We start from the raw sequence: 24,100 nt of genomic DNA, 5'->3' as shown, positions 1-24,100 counted from the left end.
TAAGCTAGCCTACACAACTCTCTGGGAAAAAGAATTCCATAGATTCACCATTTTTTGTGAGAAAAATGTCTACATCTTAAACGACTCTCCCCTTACCTTGAAACTTTTTCCCCGGTTCGAGATTCTCCCACCAGTTTTAACATTTTGATATCTACCCTGTCATGCCCTCTTAGGATCTTATATGTTTCAATAAGATCATTTCTCATTCTTCTAAATTCCAATGAATAGGTCCTCTCTTGATAGGACCGCACCTTATTTAGCACAGCTGCTGGAACCAATCACAAAACAGTACTAGCTGTTAAAGGCAAACTCTCCATAGCAGCCAAGCACCAGCAACATATAATTCTAGCTGCCAATGAGGAGCGAGAGAGAAGCTGTAGGAACAGGGAGAGAGCTCCACAGTTCACTCAGAATGATGTTGATGCCAGGTTCAACTGGGAACAGTTCAGATCTTATTTTAGTGCATTTACAAATCCCCCAAAACAGTTTCAAATGTCTTTTTGCAGGTAAACCAGTGGGCACCAGAGCTATAGTTTGCACCAGTTTAGCACACTAAAACAGGGATGGAATCCAATTTCTAGGCAATAGTACTGTAAAGGATAAGGACTCATGGGGTTGAGTGTAACATGGATATAGATTGACAGTTGGTTAACAGAAAGAAAACAAGACACTGGTAAACAATTCATTTTCAAATAACTAGTGGAGTGCCTCGGGAAATAGTTTGGGCCTCAGCTTTTCCCAATCTATGTCAATGATTAGGGCGAAGAAAAGAATTGGAAGATATCTAAGTTTGCTGAGATGCAAAAATAAGAAGGAAATTAAGTTGTGAGGAGGACACAAGTGTCTGCAAAGAGCCATTGATGTTCAGGGAGTGGACAAAATGATAGCGGATAGAATATAATGGGGGGAATTGACCACTATTGTAGGAAGTATAGAAAACATTTAAATGGTGAGTGTCTCGTAACAAAGGAAAGTTGGGTGGGGGTGGGGGGAGGTGGCTGCAGGGCTGTGTGTGGAATATTTGTTGTGGAAGCAGTGAAGCAACAATTGATTCTGAGGATAGAGAAGTTTATTTTGTGAGTAAAGGATGAACAGAGTAGATGTTTAGACTCATTTAGAAGAGTAAGAGGTGATCCCATTGAAACATATACTGTAAGCCTCTGAAGAGAGTACATGCTGTGACGATGCTTCCCTGCATGAAATAAAATGAATTCCAAGAAAACAGGGAACAAAACAATAAAATGTTTTGCGTCCTGAATCCTTGTACTAATTACAGGTGGGGAAAATATATTTTGGTGATTGTCGTCACTGATGTGAAAGGGAGAATTTTTACAATTGCTAGGAAGCATAGTATCAGGGCATAGAGTCAACCATTTAAAACTGAAATAAGGAAACATTTCCTTCCTCAAAGGATTGTGAATCTTTGGAATTTTCTGAGCCAGAGAGCTGGAGATGGTGAAGTATATTCAAGAATGAGATAGACATAGTTTTTACAATGGCAAACAAGAATTTGGGGGATTGGGCAGGCCAATAGCATTCAGCTCAGCTCTGAATAGCAGAGCAAGCTCAATGAGTCATATGCCCTTAGTTCTAATGACCTTAGGTTTTTACGTACAAATACCGACATGGATATCATATGTAGTTGAACTTTAGCTGACCCACATACAATTATTTTCAAATACTTATGAGGAACTGCTCGTACTACACAAACCCAAGCCAAAGTTGGTCATTAACTTTTTCTTTTATTCTTTGCCTTAAAGTAAATACCTTGGTTAGCAAAGATGTTTTTCTGTGGTGCAGTAAAATACCCAACATGATTCCGATTAAGAATGGACCATAGCGACAATAAGGTTTTGTATAGTATTGTGTGTTGTATACCCCATGAGAAAGCAATCTGAAAACAAAAATGATGCACTGTTTAGTAACAGAAAATGAATGGATACTTAAACAACATTATCTACTGAAATCATTGTGGGTAGGTGTAGGGTCATTGTTCAAAAGCTTTAATATTTTAACATATGAGATTTCAAAGTTGGTCTTATATCCATTTGTTAAGTAGTAATTTAATTTACAGTGAATTCCAAAACTTACCTATTCCAGAACATATTCTTTCTTATTTATCATCTTGACTCATTTCTGAGTCATTTCTGTCAGACAGGGATGGAACAGTTCAGTTATGAGGAGAGACAAGAGAAGCTAGGTCTGTTCTCCCTGGAGGGGAGAAGGTTAAGAGGGAACAAGATTGAGGTTTATAAAATGACGTGGGGTATAGAGAGCGAGCATAGATTTCAGGAAATTTTTCCCATGTAAGGGGTAAGTAAAACTAGAGGACATAGATTTAAGGAACAGGGGAAGAGATTTAGAAGGGATATGATGGGATCCTTCATTGCACTGAGTGTGGTAAGTTCCTGGAGTGCACTGCCTGGGAGAGTGATTGAAGCTGGACCACTGACAGCAGTTAAGAGGTGTCAAAATTAGCACTTGAATTGCACAGGCATAGAGGGCTATGGACTACGTGCTGGGATATGGGATTAATATGGAAGAGCACCCACTGGTTGGTGTAGACGAGTAGGGCCGAATGGCCTGTTTTCATCCTGCATAATTCAATGACTCTATATCCATTCCAGATCAAACACATCCTTTTCCAGATTTTTCTTCAAAACTCAGGCTTATGATACTGAAAGCTTGTTGTATAATTCTTCACACAATCATATCTAAGGTTTGCCTCTTTCTTGTAACTTTGTGATTAGAACTGGATTCACAACTCACAAAATGCTCTTGGATGTCCATTTTGATACAAGCTCTACGGGACCATGGTGAAATAGCTATGCTCAACCATTAACGTCTTTTCTCTGAAGATTCGAGTGATCTATTAAAATTATGGCTTGAAGTTAGGAGAACTCCTAAAGTAACTCTGGACCTTACAGTTGAAATATGATTTTATTTGTTATTCTGGCTGTTTACTTACTTTTTTTATTCTTGCACTGCAGGGGGTAATTGTTCACTGAGTCTACTAAAACCACTTCAATTTATTCATTTTCATCTTTAGATATCTTTCACTGATAGAGTACATATGTATTTGAATGCACAGGAATGTAAGAAGCTGCAGAGAACAGTGGAGACTGCCCAATACATCACTGGCACATCCCTCCCCACCATTGGTAGTATCTACAGGAGGTGCTGCCTCAAGAAGGCAACATCCATCATCAAAGATCCCCACCATCCAGTCTAGGCCATCTACTCACTGCTACCATCGGGCAGGAGGTACAGAAGCCTGAAGTCCCACACCACCAGGTTCAAGAACAGCTACTTCCCTTCAACCATTCGGTTCTTGAACCAACTGGCAAAACCCTAATCAACACTACAGTTCAGCAACACTATGACCACTCGATCACTTTGCACTAAAATGGACTTTGCTTTTTTTTGTTCTAATTGTGTTTTTTTCTTGTAAAATTTGTGTATAATTTATGTTTATGTTTTTCTTGTGAATGCTGCTTTTATTACTCTACGTGCCTGTGGTGCGGCTGCAAGTAAGATTTTCATTGAACCTGTGCATACCTGTGCTTGTGTATATAACAATAAACTCGATTTTGACTGTGGCTTTGATGTTGACTATTTTCTTTTCAAATTTGAAGTTATTGAACCAATGATTTCCCCATTCATTTTGTTTATCTAACTCATCTTCCAGTTCTCAAGCTGCTCACAACAACAATTCCTCTTGGCTACTACTTATTTGCAAAGTTTTCCTTGTACTTTTGAATCCATAATAAATTAGAAACCTGCTGTTTGTAACATTGTTCATTAGCCCACTCCTCACTTGGCATTTATTCTTTACCTCCACTGTCCATGGCAATAAATCAAATCCAAAGTAAATTTTCAAAGCATAACAAGACATTCTGAAGTTCTGGGAGAAATTGCTTGAATAAGCTGAATGAACAATAAATAATATCCTACAACTCCTCATAATGTTTGTCCCCTGTCCTATGCTGATGGCAACAAGAAATTATAAACCAGAAATATACAAATTATAATAACAGTGGATGAATGCTCCATGTAACGCTGTGATTTTTGCCTGCCTACTATTTTGTTGAATTATTGGTTAGGAATCTTCCAAGACCTGTTTTCACTCCTCCTCAGATCTTCCCTGTTAAAAAGGTGTGAACCTCATTTGTTCACATAAGCAACATTTCGGCAGTATTTCTGGTGAAATTTTGACAGCAGAACTGGAGCAGATTTGATAAACTTTATGGCCTTTAAACCAGTTAAAATAAATGGGCTAACACTTCTATAAAACAAAGAATGCAGGAATGTTATCAGAATACACTAGCAGTCATCTCTTAATATGGGGATTTCAAGGCTTTTCAATATCACTAAGGTCCATAATAGTAGTTAGATTCAGTATTTACCTGGCATCTAAGTGAAGTCCAATTGGCAATTTGAAGAACCAGGAAATCAAAGCAGTAACAATAAAACAGGCCATCAAGAGAAATCCTGCCAGTGCAAACATTAGCATTCTGTTCCTGAATATGAATAAAAGAGTTGCATGTTCCTTAATATATTTAAACCAAAAAATTGTTCATGCTGATGAGAGATGGCAGTGACATTCACTTTCATCTACTACAATTACCATAAAGAAGTTATTTCAAGGTCAGTTCACTTAAGATGAAGTAGAGGGACTTTTTCCATGCAATATCAAACCTTTCACCCTCTGCTACATCATCAAGAGCCTCAGCCTTACTTTCTAAAGATGCTCTAAAAGTTAAAATGCTCAGGTGGCTTCCTGGAATTTGCAACAGAATATCACAGACTTGTTACCCACCCATTCTAAATTTGGCACCAAGGCTCGAATGAAAAAATATTGTACTTAGAAGTGCTTTCAAAGAGGTCCATCAAATGACTGTCTACAGAATTTTCTTTCCATCTTCTTTTGATCTTTGTTCTTTAGTCACGGCCAAGAAAGCTCACCATCACCTCTACTTCCTCAGGAGGCTAAAGAAATTTGGTTTGTCCCCTTTGACACTCACCAGCTTTTATCGATACACCATAGAAAGCACCCTATCTGGATGCATCATGGCTTGGTATGGCAACTGCTCTGCCCAGGACCGCAAGAAACTGCAGAAAGTTGTAGACACAGCCCAGCGCATCACGGACACCAACCTCCCCTCCTTGGACTCTGTCTTGGTGAAGCAGCCAGCATAATCAAAGACCCCACCAACCTGGGTCATTCTCTCTTCTCTCCTCTTCCATCAGGTAGAAGATACAGGAGCCTGAGGGCACGTACCACCAGACTTAAGGACAGTTTCAACCCCACTGTGATAAGACCACAGAACAGTTCCCTTATACAATGAGATGGACTATGACCTCATGATCTACCTTGTTGTGACCTTGCACCTTATGGCACTGCACTTTCTCTGCAGCTGTGACACTTTCCTCTGTACTGTTATTGTTTTTACCTATACTACATCAATGCACTCTGTACTAACCCAATGTAACTGCACTGTGTAATGAATTGACCTGTACAATCGGTATGCAAGACAATTTTTTCACTGTACCTCGGTACAAATGACAATAATAAACCAATACCAATAGTCTGCAAATATTTAGTTGCTTAGGAGATTTTGCAATCAATTGTATTGTATGCTGCATTACTTTCAAATCATCCCTCAACTCTATCCTACTATAAGGGCATCATGAAGCAGGAATCAGTACAAATATCTCCTGCAACATTAGCTCTTATGTTGCCATTCATCAAATTGGGGATTTACGTTTTTGCTGCATCCTTGGCCAAAAGTTAGCTTTGTTGCTTCCGCACTTATTGTGCAAGTAAGTTCTGTTAGCCAAACAACCCTGGCAAAAATTAAAACCAATATTAAAACTTTACATAACTTTCTAAAACAAGCCTTACTTTAATTTGTCATACTTATTTCTTATTATAAATTTCACAGGCTCTGGTGTTTTTCAGTCCATAATAGGTAGAAGTTGGTGGAAGTGCCTGGTAATGTCCAAGATATGGTATGTTAACACTTGTGGAGAGATTGTGCTATTAGCTCAGAGTAGATCTACTCGGAGCCCACCTCTCAAAGAGCCACTGGAAACTGGGAAACAGGCCTATACTTCAAATTCCATCCAAGTTGAGACAATTATTTTTTTCCCACCAGTTAGCTTCCAGGATTTTCAGGGTCTTGTATTCACATTTACAATTAAAAGAGTGTAAAGTTGTCGTGTTGTAATGGCACCTGACCGTCATTCTTGGGTTTCTGTTTTCATCAGTCAACCTGCACTGCTGAAGGACAATTCTGCTTCTCAAAATTCCACTTACTATTAAACTTTAAACAATATGCTTAGAACACTTATATAAAAATAGGTCATACAACTCTGACATGGTGAATGAGCTTTGTTTGCAGACCATATTTGTTCTAAAAATGGCATAAATCTTGAATCAGTGCATCCAACACAGGAGTTCTACTGGTATACAGAACAACTATTGGATGACCACCAAAGTTCTTGCTTCCCATATGCACCTACCATAGCCCTTAATTATAACATTTTCTGTTTCTCCTTCGACAGATGCTGCCTGACCTGAGTTTTACCATTTTTTAAATATGTTCCTACCCTCAAGGTGGGCCTCGAGCTCATCCACTTAAATAAGAGGTGAACATTGTAAATTCAAGTGATCAGTATACTATTGAACAAAGGGTGCTTTTAACACATCAACTTATTGGGGATTCAGTCAGAAAATCTAACCTGGAATGCCAGTGTCAGGATAACTGAACCACTGAGTATCTCAATAATAACACTCACCTGTACAGCAGAAAAATGAAGAGAGGAGTTGTGGTATGAAACTGGAAGTCATTTGCAAGGTACCATGTCCAACCCATGCACTGCAATGACAGATTCTTTGGTAAGTTATTTCATGTCACAAATAGATCATTTCTTTTATTTCTTTGGATTTTACTGACAAGAAATTCTGCCCCTTCATGCAATATGAGGACCATAAATGCAGAGATAACAATAAATTTGGAATGCAGCCCAAATTCTCCAGGTTTCCAACCCATCATGGCAAGCAAATTCTAACAGAGAAGAGGGCAGTCACATGTTCTGACCATCTCCATAGACTGAAAGGAATTTGAGACAATTTGTCTCGGGGTTCCAAACCAATTCTGTAAATCTTGTCAATTATGGTCCCAATTCATTCACATGTTTGTGGATAGCAGGAGTATGTGCCAACCAGACTGCAAATGGCCCCAGTCAGGAGTACCAGCCACCCCAGCTGACAAACGGGTTCCACTTTTACAGACATTCATGATTGGATTTTGTCTGTAAGTCAAAAAATGCACAAAAATCACTCAACATGGTAACTGTAGCTCCATAGTATTGTAATGAATGGTGCCAAAAGCACATGGAACTGATTTAAAAGAACAATTACTAAAAGTGGAGAGAGAGAGGAAACTAGTCTGCCGTTCGCAGGAGTGAACATATACATTGGACTTTTGAATTTATTAATATTATGGGAGTTCGCTTGTATGTAAGTCGAGCATTCGTAACTTGGGAAGGCCTGTATAACTAATTTCATTGGGGACACAGAAAATGCTGAAGGGTACCAGGAGCTCCTGTTGTGGAAGATTCATTGAAATGTTTTACAACCCATCAGGTATTTGACCTGAGAGGCCATGCAAGCACCTGTGCAAATACCCACTGGTTGAAGTGCATTAGTGCCTGCTCTTACAACATCTTTAAATCAATGTCCTAATAGCCCCAAATGAATGTAGCCAAATTCAGTTTGGTGCCTAAGGTTAAAGATCAGATGATACAAAGCATCCATATGATAACTGTACATAATTGTGGTATGATTATTTGCTCCAATTATTCTGTAACTTAATTTGAGTATTATTCAGAAATGGGATTCAAAGCCAGATGCAATCTACACAAATGCAGGTTCTACTCTCTCTTCTGAAAAACCTATAAACACTTTAAAAATGTATTTATTGTACATTCAATTATTGCCCCGATGTTTACCAAGTGGTGGGGAAAGTGCAAAGGGTCGTTGAAAGCTGCAAAAGAGTCAGCAATTTCTGTGGTTTCAGTGCCTGCCTAATTTAATGACAGGGCCTTCATTCTATTTTTTTCTCAAGAGGTGGGGATTAGCAGAAACTGTGGTTACTGGATGGAGGTTAGCTTCAGTTATGACAATGGGGAGGAGAGAAGGGCAAATCCTTCCTTGATGAACCAGAAGGAAACACTTGTTGACCTAAGCTCAGTTCCATTTTTCCAGCAGGTTTTCCAAGCCTTAAGAAACCTGCACAGCAACTGTTCATATACATCAAGTTCTCAGTTACACTCTAGGAACCTGATTTAAATGTGCTGATGAAGCCTCCACTTCCCCATGGCAGGTCAGACCACAAGTCATATTGCCGTGAATATAGCGGCAGGTACCTCTGCAACTGGTGGGTGTTGTGTTTCACATTTAATACATTTTAACTCCATCCAGACCCTCTCTAATTTGCCATGTACACACTAATGTTCAGCCCATTATTCTTCCCAAGAGTTTGGTTGCTAGTGGAAATAAAACCATCAAATAATCATACTATTATTAAAAACAGAAAATGCTGGAAAGACTTAGAAGGTCAGACAGCATCAGCAAAAGGGTCTTTGACTTCAAATGTAAATTCTATTCCTCTTTCCACAGATGTTGTCTGACCCGTTGAGTGTTGTTATTTCAGATTTCCAGCACCTACAGTCTTTTCATTTCCTAAATATACACACTAGTTTACCATGCGTACTATAAACAACCAATGATACTGTTCTTACTTTCTATTATGAAAATACCTACTCGTTGGTCAATCAAAATGAAGTTGTTAATAAACAGCAGATTTGTCCACCAGGACCTTCTGCATTTATCCAAGAGGGACTTTGGATTTTCTCCCAAGGACTTCCATGGAATAAGAGAATACATCCCAATGAATAAGCACATGGTGTATATGTAGAGTGGAAGAATTCTGAAAATGACCGAGAAGAATAGTTAGTAATTTTGTCTAAATGCCCACAATTATTTACTTATTATAACAGTAAAGCCACAAAGGAGACAGAACAGGTAATACAATGCATCTCTTCCAGTATGTTACTGCAAATATAAGGACTATATTACCATACATAAATTTCCATTCTTCATTTAGGTACACATATGTCTAAATGTCCAAAGAATACAGCTGCCAAAACAAAGGAAAAATCAAAATGGCAGATTACTTTTACATAGTGTTGTACATGATGTAATTGTATCTGGCAACATTTTCCTACTGCTTGCACAATGTTGTAGAGCAAATATGTACTGTATGTCACAAATGCTCCTTTTGCAGTTTGGAATAAAGTCTATCATCATCACTAGCAACCATCTCCATAGTCTATGGCTCTTCAGTGAAACCCCTTTCCTGAGGCAACATTTATACCTCCGACCTGACATTGTGTTCACTCAAATTATAAAATCTTAAAGAAGACACCACAAATGCAACAGATCTATAAAGCATCTTGATTAGTGCTGACAGTTGTACCTACTCCTGTCATAACTTGCTGTTGTAATGTATGATTATTATAATTTTTTTAATTAGCAGAACTAATTTTAGGTTACATCGCTTTTCCTGATCTACCCCACCTAGGGGGACATTTTCTGCCATTCACCAATTTTTGCAAAGGAGTGAGTATAAGTAGCATTGTTTTATAATTATTTTGCTACTTCTTCCAGACTACAAAAGAAAATAAAAACTTTATATTTTCATGCAATAATTAATATAGTTTAATACTTATTCTTTTATTTTGGAAATCCCAGAAGCAGAATTAACCAAGATATTATTTTTCTTTCCAAGATCTAAAGTGTCGATCATTCCCAAATTTAAGACTGAAATAGAAACAATGTAAATCATTTTGCTTTAGATGTGAAAGCTGTCTAGAGGGTAACAATGTTTCCTCCCATCCTGTTCACAGAATGGGAGGCGGATAACCTCAAAAACCGGGGCAAGCCAGGCTAACGCTGATTATGTGGATTATTAAATACATTTTTATGACACTTGGGAAAACGTGTTTAATGGCAGCCGGTGTTGATTCAGTTAAGGTGAATCATATTTGGTTAACTTACATGATGAAGCAAAAGAAAGGATTAATAAAGCTCATTGTGATGCTTATGTGCATATGAACTTTCAAAAAGCATTTGATAAACAACCACATAATAGACATTAAGAAATGGAAACACATTGGATTGATGGCAGCAGCAGCATGGATAGAAAACTGTATGAAGGACAAAAAAAGTGAATTGTGTTGAACTGCTGTTTTCAGCAGCACAGGCCAATATCACATTGGGACTATTGTTCTCTCTGATTCACATTAATGCCCTGGAGTTCAGCATATAGGGCCCAACTTCAAAAACTGAAGATGGCACAAAACTTGTTAACATCATAAACAGTCAGAAGTAAAGTCAAATAGTTCAGATGAACAGGGACAAAGTGGTGATATATTTTGATGAAATTTTATGCAGAGAAGAATAAAGTAAATTTTGGTAGGAAGAATGAAGAGGTTCAATATTAACTAAATGGTGCAGTTATAAATGGGTGCAGGAGGGGATGGATCTGAGATGATACTTATGCAAGCCTTTGAAAGGGGCAGGACAAGGTGAGAAGAATGTCACAGGTACAAAGAACAGAATGACCACATTCAGCTTTATAATTCTAGGATACTAAAGGGTAGTGATCTTACTTAGCTTTACTAAATTTCTTGATAAGCAATAGAAGGGTAAGAATTTATTCTTACTTATAATAATGAAATGGATGGGAGTATGGGAAGAGGTTGAGGTAATAAAGTCATGGCAGGTGGCTCATTCAGCGATCCATATTGACAAAATAGGTTGAATACACCACTGCAGTATCCTGAAATCCTAAGACCCTGTACAAAAAGTTCTTTAGGATTTCTCTGTTTTTCTTATAACGACTATCACCTCATGTAGTAGTATTTTATACATACAGTTAGAGTTTAGGAATTCTCTAATATAAAACAAGGGGAGTACTTCTTTCTATATCACTGTTGTAACCATAGGAACCGGGGAGAACTCTTTGTTATTACTTCATATTCTAAACAATATCACAAAGTATTTGTTTCTCCAACAATCTGCAGAACTCTGTTGTCAATAGATATTGAAATCACGAGGAAAATTAGTGATGTACTTTAATATCAAGCAGGTGAATATGGTGTAACATTAATTTGAGTAGAACTATTATCATCCTTATGTGTGAGGACAGTAAGAACAAATTAACTTAGACAGCTCATTCTAATTGACACAGAACTTTCCAAGATGGATAGAGTTCCAGGATATTCTCCCAGCCAGTAAGTCTCCAGCTGAGACAAGCATTTGGATGTAACTTTCCTCTTTGCAACAGGATTTAATCTTAGCATGTATGTGTCATCTAATAGTTTAGACATTATGACAGCTAATCATTTGAATTAAAATGGACAGGTCACGGTATGGCTACTGACATTGTCTGTAAGATAAAGAGAACTTTCTGGAGTCCAAGACTATAACCACAATGCCCTACCTTTGTGCTCTTCCTGATGACTACACTATCAGATAGTTCAAATGAACAAAAATATTTGGACATTTTGGAAATTTGAAGATTAAACAGAAAAGATTAAGGTATACAACAGGTCAATCTGCATTTCTCAAGAGAAAAGATGGGTCAATCCTTCAGGGTCATCATTAGAACTGAAAACTGAAAGATAAGAAAAGGCCTTTTGTAGGCTGAGATAAAGGAAATGGGAAGAATCAATAAATACTCCAATCATAGAAAGAAAGACAAGAGGGCTGTGTGAACTCCTAATTACTTAATAGTACACCAGGAAACTGGTAAATGTGATGCTATGAAAAGGCAAATTAAAAAAAAACAAGAGATCTTGCAAATAGCTAAAAGGCATGGCAATGCAGGAAATTAAGTTAACTGAAAACTACAATTGCAAGGGGTCTGAAATGAAGAAAGAAAATTTAGAATCTCATGGATTTCGAGTTCAGGAAAAGATCAACATACCAAATAGCGATCCTTCCCCATCACTAGAAATGCTTAACTGAGGAGTTTGCAGCTAAAATGTCAATATGTTTCTCATCACCATCATTCCAGGTAATCAAAAAAAAAGGATGATTCAACCAAGGAATATGGTTACTAATTTAGTCCATAGGCTGCGTTTTTCCCAGGGACACAAGAGACTGCAGATGATGCAAATTTGAAGCAACACACAAAGGAGCTGGAGGAATTCAGTGGGTCAGGCAGCACCTATGAAGGGAATTAGATAGTCTATGTTCCGGGTCAAGACCCTCCATCAGGAGAGGGGAGGTAGCCAGGTGATGGGGGTGATAGGCAGGTGAGGGAGGGAGGAAAGTGGGAATGATGTAAGAAGCTGGGAGGTGATAAGTGGAAGTGACAAAGGGCTGAAGAAGATGGAATCTGATAGGAGAGGACAGTGGACCATCAAATAAAGGGAAGGAGGTGAGAAGGGGAGCCAGCGGGACGAATGTGTGGGTGATGGGCAGATGGAGAGGGTGGGGGAAGGGAAAGAGAAAGGGTGATGGGAGCCAGTAGGATCAGGAGGGAAAAAAGGACGGGGGGAAGAGACAGAGGGGAGTGGTTATCAGAAGTTAGAGAATCCAATGTTCATGCCATCAGGTTGGAGACTACCAAGACGGAATAGGAGGTGCTGTTCCTCTAATTTTCATCTAGCCTTAACCTGCAGTGGAGAAGGCTGTGGACGGACATGTTGGTGTGGGAATGGGTATGAATTTCCAGATTTACTTCAATATCTTTTTCAACAGATAGGGACTTTCTGTGTTCAAAAAGTCGATAAAGATCCCTATTGGAATTTTTCTCAAATCCAATTTGTATTGAAGTGTGCAGGCAACATTGATCTGTGACCATGTAATAGAATACAAGGTCATACAAACACTTTGACATCATTCCATAATATCACCCATTCAATGTGGTGCCATCCTCCTACCCATAAAACTGGTCATTCAAAGTTACAGAAATCACTTAAAAAATATTGTAACTATTCAAGGCTATTGTTTCCAATGCCACTGTTATCACATCTTATATTTCTGCAATTGGTTTTCAAGTGGGAATTCCACAATCTCTATATAAATATATACAGTATAAAGATAAATATATATTTAGCAAAATTATAGGAGAGACACAGATTCTAACTAGGTCAGAGTGTACTTGCCCACCAGTTGTCCTACAGAACATACAGGCTGAGGCACATGTAGCATTTTCTGAAAATTTCCTAGGGTTGTCACTACTGACCTACGCCATGTGCTGTAATTAGACCTGCAGTGACTGATTGACCAATAATTACTCTCAACTTCTGTAGTTCTGAATTATTCTGATTGCTGTTCAAGAACATCTATTAATTAACTGTTCATAGTTGTGCAAAGCAATAAAAAAGAAAGAACAGATATCTATGTGGCACTTTTCATCTCATCATAAAGTCCAAATGCCAATTAATTATTTTTCATGTGTAATTAGTGTTATTTAATGGGGGTACAAGTCAACCACTTTACAGGCAGCAAGGTTCCACAAGTAATAGGAAGATAGATGGCCAAGTAAACTGTCTTGATGATGTAGTTTGAGGTACAGATATTAGCTAAGACATCAGTAAAACCATTCTAATCTTTAATAAATAATGCCATGGGATTCTTTTAAAAATATATCCACACTTAATTTAGTGTTGCATCAAAGGAATAGTAGTTTGTACAGCCCATCAATGCTGGTCTGAACTGTTAGCCGAGATTATGTGTTCATACTCTAAAATGAGGCTTGAACACACATTTTCCTCAGCAGCAGACATATTACCAGTAAGCTGAGCCACACAACAGCAAAATTTTCTTCAGGATCATGATGGTTCATAATATGCTTCACTGATACTTCCATCAATAATACTGAAATAAAATTCAATAACATTGCATCTTTTAACATGAAAGCCAATAATGCAGGAAACTACAATGTATAAAAATGAATTAGAATAGGAAAGCTTAAAAATTCTGGCTGCCTTGTTTCCTTGAATATGAGTGGACTTTTGCTGCAACATTAAACAATGGCCCAGATTTTGCAGGAAACAAAGGAGCTTGCTCACTGTTCACTTCACTGACAGCTGCCAATGAGATTAGTCCAGGTTTCAGAGCACAAACTTGTTTTATCATAGTACCTGTTCAGTATGATGTCCTCTACAATGCTATGTGTGAGCAGGTAAATCAAGTGAGAGGTGATTAAGACATCACAAAGAGAAGAATCTTCACTGAGACATGTCGAGTTAGAAATTCGCTTCATGAAGTAGGGCAAAGTACACAGAAGAGCCATCAGAATCATGGAATCATACAGGACAAAAACATGCTCTTGAGCACACTGTCCAATTTTCAGGTCTGTTAAAGTTAATGGAAGTAAATATTGGATGCTGCTTATAATGGGCAGTTCATCCAATTCCACATGCTGCCTGAGATGCTTCTACTTCACAGATTCTAAACCAGAAGTATAAAGCAAGAAATATACATTAGACCCAAAGGGAAAACATAAATTAAAATAAAGATAAAAGCCAAATGAGATTCACAAAATCATAGAAACAAAATCACTGAATCATTGTACTACAGAAGAAACCTTTTGACCCATCCAATCCATTCCAGCTTAAGAGAAAAGATAAAAGAGATGGACAACAAAAAATATTTCATATTTTTTTAAATATTTAATTTTCTTCTAAGGAAATGTGCTCACTTATAAAATTAAGTTTTCAAAGCAAGGGAAATTATTGAGCACTTATGATGCTGTTAAGATCTTGTTTACTCTTGACTATACCAGCATTTTTTTTGTTTTTGGTTGATTTGGAGACTGCATTGAAAGAAAAATAACTCAAAAATAACTCATGCTATTGCAGCCATTTCAGAGCCAGCTCTGATAGTCAGGACTGCAACATCAATTCCCGTTCTGAAATGGGGTATCTGTTCTACAAGTACAACAACAACTTGTAGAGCTATACAATTCAATGTGTAGTTGTGGGCGCCAGAAGCTGCTGTCTGATTTAACTCATTGTAATGATGAATGTTGTTAGCTCCACTGAAAATACTTATGGAAATTGTCTCTAAACCTTACCTTTGTAATCTCTTAATCACATAATCCTTTACAATTTTGAAGGTCAGTCCCTGCTCAGGTTGCTGGTGCATGTTTAAAAGTGTCTTAGCACTCAATAAACCACTGAAAATAATCACAATATAAATAGTTTATGGTCAGTTTTTATTAAACCATGCAGAGATATTCAATTATTAAAATTAAAGTTACCTGTTTCCAGTGATTTTGTGATTAATTTAACATACTTTTTCAATGCTTTGCGCGGTCTTAAATACAAATTATTTATAAACAAAGCAACTGTTTATTATTTATGTTATACATTGACTGAAGTTTTACATAACCAGCTATCAGTCTTTTATTCTAAGTCCAGTACACCTACTGGATAAGGCTAAGAGGGGTGAATTGCAAGGACCTGGAAAGAAATGAGTACCTGTGTTAGAGAGGAAATCCCTGAGGGGGAGCCTTGAAATGTCCTTAGCCTCAGCCTAATGGGCTGGTATGCTGGACAAAAGGAGGTCTGTCAGGTAGTGAAAGTGAAGACCTCCATGGGGACATAGACACTGCAATACTTAAAATTTAAAAGTACAGAAGGGGCCAATGGACCACATACTTGATGTTTTCTGGGAGACAAGACCTCTACCATGCTAAACCATGATAATCTGCTCCATGTATGTTCCTGGCAGTGAAGCGACTGCTGGTATTATAACTGTCCCTCACTTCAATCACTGGTGGGGATCATGAGTGAAGGTCACTGGCCAGCTTTTGTAGGCTTTTTGATGTTGGTTTTTGCCCTGTTACCCTTCCCCCCCACCACCAACCACAACCCATAACCAACCCCCCCACCTTTACCCCACACACCTCCCTTACCGCTATGTTATTTTTATTGCCTCATTTGTTCTTTGTTACATTTTGGCTGAAGATTTCAGTCATTGAACAATTGCTTCCAAATCAAAGAGAATCTTTCCCTTCACTATGGAGTCAAGCAAATATAGAGCTTATTCCTTGAGCTAGTTCTGATCATTTCTGAGGTCTGGAATACTGCATCGTGGATTGCGTTATTCATCCAGCATCTTAGCCATGATATGTACTCAGTTCCTAATCCTCAAAAAATATATAAGTTTTCTTTCCAAAGCTAAGCCCAAATCACCAAATTCCAAAACTGAATCACCATCAGGCTGCAGGAAGGCTAACATGTTGCTGTCCAATGTGACCATAATGTCAGGCACCAGCTACAACCTTCGAATTTCAAAACAGAATGCAGCTACGACACAACATTTTTCTTTTTGATTGTAGGGTGCAAATGTTTAAATAAATCTGAAAGTAGTCTCACCAGTAAAACATACAAAGTCAAAATAATTTCTTTCAGCTGTGACAGCATGGTAGTGTAGCGGTTAGTGTTATGCTATTACAGCGGCAGCAACCCAGGTTCAATTCCCACCGCTGTCTGTAAGGAGTTTATACATTCTCCCTGTGACTGCATGGGTTTCCTCCAGGTGCTCAGGTTTCCTCCCACATTCCAATGACATACAGGTTAGGAAGTTGTCAGCATGCAATGTTGGCGCCGGAAGTGTGGTGACACTTGCGGGCTGCCCCCAGAATACTCTACGCAAAGATGTATTTCACTGTGTGTTTCAATGTACATGTGACTAGTAAAGAAATCTTATCTTATCAAACACCTTTTGAGGATTCAGGTAGTTGACTGGTTTGCTGATAGCATAGTTGCAGAAATATTTTTAGTGGATGACCAGTAGTTGTACTTATAGTAAATGCAATGTTGGTTGTGAACAGTAATTCCTGTTTTCAGGTTGTCAGTCCTTTAAAGTTTATGTCTTGTAGCTGATTATTATCTGAGCTGTTGTCTTGTGCAAAAATAAAACAGTTCCAGTAATAGTCTGTGTAGAAATCTTGAATAAACTACACAGGTATTATTGGATCACTCTGTGCCTCACATTTATCTGCAGTGGGCTTAGTTAGATGTTAAGAACCCACTAAGTACACTGGCAATGAGGATGGTGAAGAATCACAGCCATCAAAATTGCTGAGAGAGTGAACCTGAGAAGCTCATGGTTGATTGCAGCAAGTATAAAGTATGGACAAACATAAAGGAGAGATGGCAACAAGAACATTTGATATGAATTAAAAGACAAGGTTAGCAACTGTTGAAGTAGATAATTGTTCAGTCCCAGTTATTTTGAAAATCTTGGTAGTTATGACCAAGTACAAGAACCTCCAATTTGTATGTTAGACAGATGAAAGTTTTTCTGGGGCAGTAAACAAAAAAAAAGTTCCAAAATGAGATCATATGTGAATGCTAAAGGGCGAGTCTATTAGTAGAAACAAGTCCAGATACATATGCAATTTTGGCAAATCATCCCATAGAATGATCATTGTTCCATTTAACAAAGTTATAGAAAAGTTATTTCAAAATGAAAGAAACATAATCAAGATATTGGTATGAATATTGTCACAGATGCTAAGTGCTCCATTACAGGAAGGGTATATATGATCACTATTCCTATGATTCCTAACCAAATATGGTTTGGTAAGCAAGAAGCACAGTAAAACTGAGAACATGTTCTGGTGAAACCTTATGAATAATAACACAATAAATACACCAGAACAGCTGGCAAGATCAGAGTGTGTGAAGATCTGTTGAACTTGTAAAATTTCTAAATATGTTAAATCATTTTATAGTTCACCTTTTTTTTAGAAAAGAGGAATCAGATTTGTAAAATTAACATTGGTTATGAATGATATTTTCTTCTTTCTTTGGCAGTCCCTCGGGATTGAAGGTAACCTGCTATCATTTAGGTTCTAAGGTGACTGGTGAGGCCAATGTAAGACCCACAGACTCTACCACTGACAGGGCAGGAGGTGCTTGATGGGATGATCACGTGGGTGGTTTCTGAACTGGTGTGATCCTTTTGGTGGGCTTATGTTTATGCTGGGCTTCCATGGTCCCTGGCAAATGGACTTGAGGTGCTCCTCCTCCACTTTGAGTGGATGGAGCAAGGGTTCTCTGGGTCAGTGGAGATTTTGCACTTTTTCAAGGAAATACCTTTGAACCTGTCTATGTGGAAATCTTTCCTTGTGGCATAACTCAGTATAGGGTGTATATTTTGGGAGTCTGGTGTCGGTCATATGATTGACATGACCTGCCCAATGGAACCAAATGATGATAACTGGAGCCTCAATATGGGGAACATTAGTCTCAGAAAGGAGACTGATGTTGGTGTGCTTATCTAGCCAGTGAACAATAATTGCTGCTTTAAGCCTGTCACCTTTTAAGGGCATTTAGTCACTTAATATTTCTTATTCTGCAACAATGTATACATAGAGTTCCAGACACAGTCTGTGAAGCCCTTGAATTAACTATACACACCTTATTTGAGCTCCTTGTGACTTGTATGTACCAATATGCAAACTCTGCAATGGGCTTCTTAAGAGATTAGAAATCCATTGAGTGCACATCCTTAACATTATGTTGGTTGGCCTATGATAATAACTTTGACCAAGTTGTTACGAAAACAATGCAAGTTTTAGCAGAGCTTTCCTATGGCGTAACATTTGTTACTTACCTAATTAGGAAAAAGGTATCCACTGACAAATAAAAAGGGCCACCAAGGGAAAAAATAGAAAGGACATTGTTTGGGACAGACAACAACCATTGTACTGGATTATCTAAAAGAAATGAAAACACAAGCGTCGTAACTTTAAACTTGAAATGGTAAACAGTTTAAATGTTAACACAGGAGACTAACGATTTCACTTTAATAATTAAATGATAAAACTCCTTGGTTGGGTATATTTTGCCCGATCAAGGATTTATTAACCAGCTCATTGTCCCATAAACAGTGGCTGGCAACAAATAAAGGTTTCAATAATCAGAGTTTTTGGGACAGATTTCTTCAATTCTATAAAGTATTGAGCAAACAGCAGTTTTATAATCCCTGTTATTTAACCTTGTGAATTCTATTCCACAAATGAAAAACTCCTTCTTTCAGCAGCCCATGGACTTTAATTTCTGTGTTGGTAGTCTGGAGTGAGAGCAGTCATCATGAAAAACATTGTAATAAGTGGATAGAAAATTGTACAGGTTGCATGTTAACATATAATCTTTCACATATACTAATTGGAGATCAGAATCTAGACTTGAAAAATTATCCTTGAGGTCTCCTATCCTGGTTGAACATCTGCAGCTATCTTTAGTTTTATAAACTTCAGTGTCTTAAATAAAGATTTATTTGAGCTACCTCTGTCATATTTAAGCGAGATATTTTCTTAGATATTTCAGTTAGAGGATGACAAAAAAAAATCCTTCTTAGTTGGGACTCATGAACTTTGAAATTGTGACCTTACTTTGCCAACCACAATATACTGTATACGATATCACAACTGACGATGAACTGGAGCTCATCCTGACAATACAAGCTGTTTTAATAGAGAGCTTCATTAACATTTTTAGGACACTTTCCCATTCATCTAATCCTGCAAAATAAATAAAAATAGATTGTGAAAAGGAACCATGCATACACAAACAATGCCTAATATTAACCAGGGTACCTAGGTTATTCAGTAAAGTAGAGTGGCAGACATGCCCTGAGATTATCCACAATAAACTCAGGACTCGGATCCCATTTATCACGGAATAGCTTCCTGTAGTGATTTGGGTGGATAACACAACAGGGACATTCTTTTGTATTGCAAAGCTTGTTAGCATCCAATCAAGGAATCCTGCAAAGACCAAATAACAAGGAAAAATGTGTTAAAATAAAACAGTGTAATATTGATATTAGAAAACAATTGTAGCACTCTAGTTGTAAAGAGCTACTAATCCATGCAATTCCATTTTGTTTAATTTTAATTTCTATGATGCTTTGCTTCTATAAGTATATTAAGGGCAAAACGAATTATAACATGCTTTAAGTATATTAAGCACAAAAGAACAACCAGGGAAAAAGTAGGGCCCATTAGGGACAACATGGGCAATCTGTGCATGGATCAAGAAGGTATGGGTGAGGTCCTAAATGGATACATTTCATCAGTATTCACAAAGGAAATAGACTTTGTAGTTGGAGAATTCAATGAAGGGGTAGATGAACGTCTAGTGCAGGTCTCCATAAATAAAGAGGATATACTCGATGCCTTATCGGGCTTAAAGGTAGAGATATCCCCAGGAGTGGATGAGATTTATCCCAGGCTGCTATGGGAGGCAAGGGAAGAGATTGCTGGGGCTCTGGCTGAGATTTTTAAATCTTCACTGAACACACGTGAGGTACCAGGTGGACTGGAGGACAGGAAACGTGGTCTCCTTTTTCAAGAAAGGCAGCAGGGAAAGTTCTTGTAACTATAGATCTGTGAGCTTAACATGAGTGGTAGGGAATATACTGGAAAGAATTCTGAGGTTAATGATCATTTGTTTAATAATCAGAGACAGCCAACACAGCTTTATCAAGGGCAGCTCCTGTCTTACCACTTTGATTGAATTGTTTGAAGAGGCAACAAAGGGTATCAGTGAGGGCCGGGTAGTGGATGAGATTTACATAGAATTTAGTAAGGCCTTTGGCAAGGTCCCACATAGGAAACTGGTTCAGAAAGTTGGGGCCCATGGGATCCAGGGCAATTTGGCAAACTGGTTCCAAAATTGGCTTGGCAATAGGAGACAGAGAGTGTTGACAGAGGGTTGTTTTTGTGATTAGAGGTGTCCCACAAAGATCAGTGCCGGTACCCTTCCTGTTTGTAATATATCTGAATGACTTGGCTGTGGATATGGGAGGCAGTGAATAAGTTTGCCAATGATGTGAAGATTTGTTGATAGTGTGGAAGGTAGTTTTAGGTTGAAGAGAGTTATCAATGTGTTGGTGACATGAGATGAAAAATGGCAGATGGAGTTTAATCCAGGCAAATATAAGGTGGTGCATTTCAGAAGTACCACTGAGGCTAGGACATACACCATGAATGGTAGGGTCTTATGGAGTATTGAGGAACAGAGGGACCTTGGAGGACAAGTCCATAGATCCTTGAAGGTGGCAACAGAGATAGATGACATGGCAAGGAAGGCATATGGGATACTTACCTTCATTAGTCAAAGTATTGAATACATAAGTAGGGAGATTATGCCCCAAGTTTATAAACTCTTGGTCAGACCACATCTGGAGTACTGCATCCTTCATGCTATAGAAGGACATGATAATGCTAAAGAGGATGCAGAGGAGATTCACCAGGATGTTTACTGAGATGGAGCAATTCAGTTACGAGGGGAGAATGGAGAGTTCTTCCTGGATTAGAGGGGAGTAAGAGGGAACATAATAATTGTATATAAAGTTATGAGGGGTATAGACAGGGTAGAAGGCAGGAAACTTTTCCCCATATCAGGTAGTGGAAACTAGAGGACATAGTTTTAGTATAAGGGGCAAGAGATTTAGGGGGGATATGAAGGTTTTTTTCTTCACTCAGACCATGGTAAGTACCTGGAACACACTGCCTGAGAGGATACTTGAAGCTGGGTCACTGACAGCATTTAAGGAGTGTCTAGGTGAGCACTTGAATTGCCTGGGCATGGAAGGCTATGGACCAAGTACTGGGAGATGGGATTAATACAGGAGGTTTCCCACTGCTTGGCATGCATGAATTGGGACAAATAGCCTTTTTTATGTTGTATGATTCTATGACTCTATAGCTCGAATGTTACTGGGGATGTATTAAACTAAATGGCATGGAACTCCTGGGATAGGTGGAGGATAAAGTTTTGCAGAAATATTGGATTTTTGTGATGTCAAACATGTAAGAAGGGAGTCAGAAAATAAACAGTTCTTCAATTCTACAAAACATGATCTAGAAACTTTAACAACTAGTGAGTGCAATAATATTGAAATACTAGAAAACTTACTGACACTTTGCACTGAATATTCGTTTACTCCTGACTGGTCAAAAATTAGTTAAGACTGAATGGATAGAAATTTATCCTTTATATAGCTTGTACTACATTGACAGGTGCGAGAATATATTCCAACAATTGTACTCACCTCCCAATTTAGGCTATAATGAAATGAATAATATTAAATGACAGGAGTACAACCAAAGACTGATACTCTCACATCATATAGTGTGAGCAATTAATGAGTAATTTTTCTCTTGAAGTGTACTTATTGCTTGTAATTTTCTTCCATCAGTTTATATCAAAATAATGGGCCAAATTGAGCTGATTGACAACCAATCATTCCACAAGGAACTGTTCGTTGTCAGCTGATAATTTGGTTGTCTCTACTTCTGTGTTCAACCAAACACATTAACCTCTTGGTTGGCGTATGAATACTGACCCCTTTCATTCATTGATCCTCTGGAAAAAGGTGCTTGAATTATTTTACTTTATTTTAATGATATTTTAAAATTGGATTAATAATTTAAAGTGTTTTAATTAAATACATTTTATAATGTCTTAATCATATTAATATTAATTTTCTCTGACTGATGAGGATATTCAAAAGCCTTTGATGATGGCAAACTGTCAAAGGCTATCAGGGGGTTTGGAAGCAGGGCCACAGGTTATGCTACCCGGCCACAGGTTATGCTACCCAGCCACAGGTGCTGCTCGAAGCCCACCTCATGTCATGGGACACCTCACTGGTCCAACAACCAGCAGCAGCCAGAGCAAGTAAGTGCAGGCTGGAGTCTTGGCAGCGGACCAGATCCACGACAATCCAGCCTACCACATAACTCTGGAGGAGGATTTGGAGTGCTGCATGTGACATATGAACTGTGGAATCATAACATTTAATCGAAGTAAAGTTTAAAGAATTAGATAATTAATAGAAGTTTTCAACAAATCAAAAGTACCCGATGCTTTAAAAAGGTTTTAAAATTACTACATCCCATCTATCAGTGTATTTTAAGAGTAAAGTGAGACAGATTAATAAATGACAGGTAATATTGAAGGGAATAAAAACCCAGTGTAGGCTTGAATTTGCAGGGAAGTATTGGAGCTGCTTTATTGATAGCTGTTGAAATAGAAGTGGCATTAATACTTATACTCAAAATGACATGTAGGTGGCCATTTAATCCACAGGATCAATGCCATGGGGACCAATCCCATTCCCCCTCTCCTTATTTCTCTCCATTTCCCCAACTTATTCACTCTCATACATGCCCTTCCACTGCCATATTTTTTATTTGCCATCATCCTGTACTAAGGAGTAATTTACAATAACCAATGAACCTATCATCACATCTTTGAAAGTGCATGCTTGAAGGAAATGGCTCTGTTTGCTCTTCCATACAATTACTTGTATTGAAGCACATTTGGAAAGAGGCAGAGGCACATTTAAGGATTCAGCCAGCTATTACTGTCACCACCTCTACCATCCTGTTAATTCTATTATTTATAGTTGATATAATTCTGCATTTTAGTACTATATTTTTAAGGAAAACTACAAAAGGTATTCAGTAAAGGAATGCTCAGTAATCTTCTTTAACATGTGTATTCTTGTTATTTTCTTGTTCTATTGGTGGTTGTTGATTTCCTTGTCAGAGAATCATATAGCATGGAAACAAGCTCTTTGACCCATCGATCCTGTGCTGACCATCAACCATCCATTTACACTAAGTCTACAATGTACCATTTTTTAAAATTCTTCACACATTCTCATTAACTTCACACAGATTCTACTGCTCACCTATATACTTGAGGCAATTAACCTACCAATCTGCATGTCTGTGGGATGTGGGAGGAAACCGGAGTACCCAGAGGGAACCTGTGCCATCACATGGAGAATATGCTAACTCCACATAGGCAGTACTAGAGGCAATGATTGAACTCAGGTCTTTGGTGCTGTACTACTTTGCTGCCCCATTTGCAGTTGTAAGTCCAGTGGAATTTTCACACAACCAACCACTGGCAAGGGATTAAAATTGGAAATGGAGATACTTCCTCACTAGTTTTTCATTGCAGAATTCAACATGAGAGT

The 24,100-nt window shown here is 38.1% G+C and overlaps 1 protein-coding gene across 1 annotated transcript in view; it reads right to left on the bottom strand.

Annotated features, from left to right (window-relative positions):
- oacyl (O-acyltransferase like) overlaps positions 1 to 24,100 on the bottom strand; it is a 65,250-nt gene that overhangs the window by 12,876 nt on the left and 28,274 nt on the right. The window contains exons 7-12 of the mRNA XM_052034107.1: positions 19,701 to 19,871; positions 18,716 to 18,818; positions 15,162 to 15,263; positions 8,831 to 8,996; positions 6,802 to 6,881; positions 1,768 to 1,894 (exon numbers count right to left, since the gene is read on the bottom strand). Of these exons, the coding sequence (XP_051890067.1) occupies positions 1,768 to 1,894; positions 6,802 to 6,881; positions 8,831 to 8,996; positions 15,162 to 15,263; positions 18,716 to 18,818; positions 19,701 to 19,871 (749 nt within the window). The remainder of the gene's footprint in view (positions 1 to 1,767; positions 1,895 to 6,801; positions 6,882 to 8,830; positions 8,997 to 15,161; positions 15,264 to 18,715; positions 18,819 to 19,700; positions 19,872 to 24,100) is intronic.

This window comes from Pristis pectinata, chromosome 2, assembly GCF_009764475.1.
Source record: "Pristis pectinata isolate sPriPec2 chromosome 2, sPriPec2.1.pri, whole genome shotgun sequence".
Taxonomy (NCBI): domain Eukaryota; kingdom Metazoa; phylum Chordata; class Chondrichthyes; order Rhinopristiformes; family Pristidae; genus Pristis; species Pristis pectinata.
The sequence above is the reverse complement of the archived record's forward strand: the minus strand, read 5'-3'. Positions and strand labels throughout refer to the sequence as shown.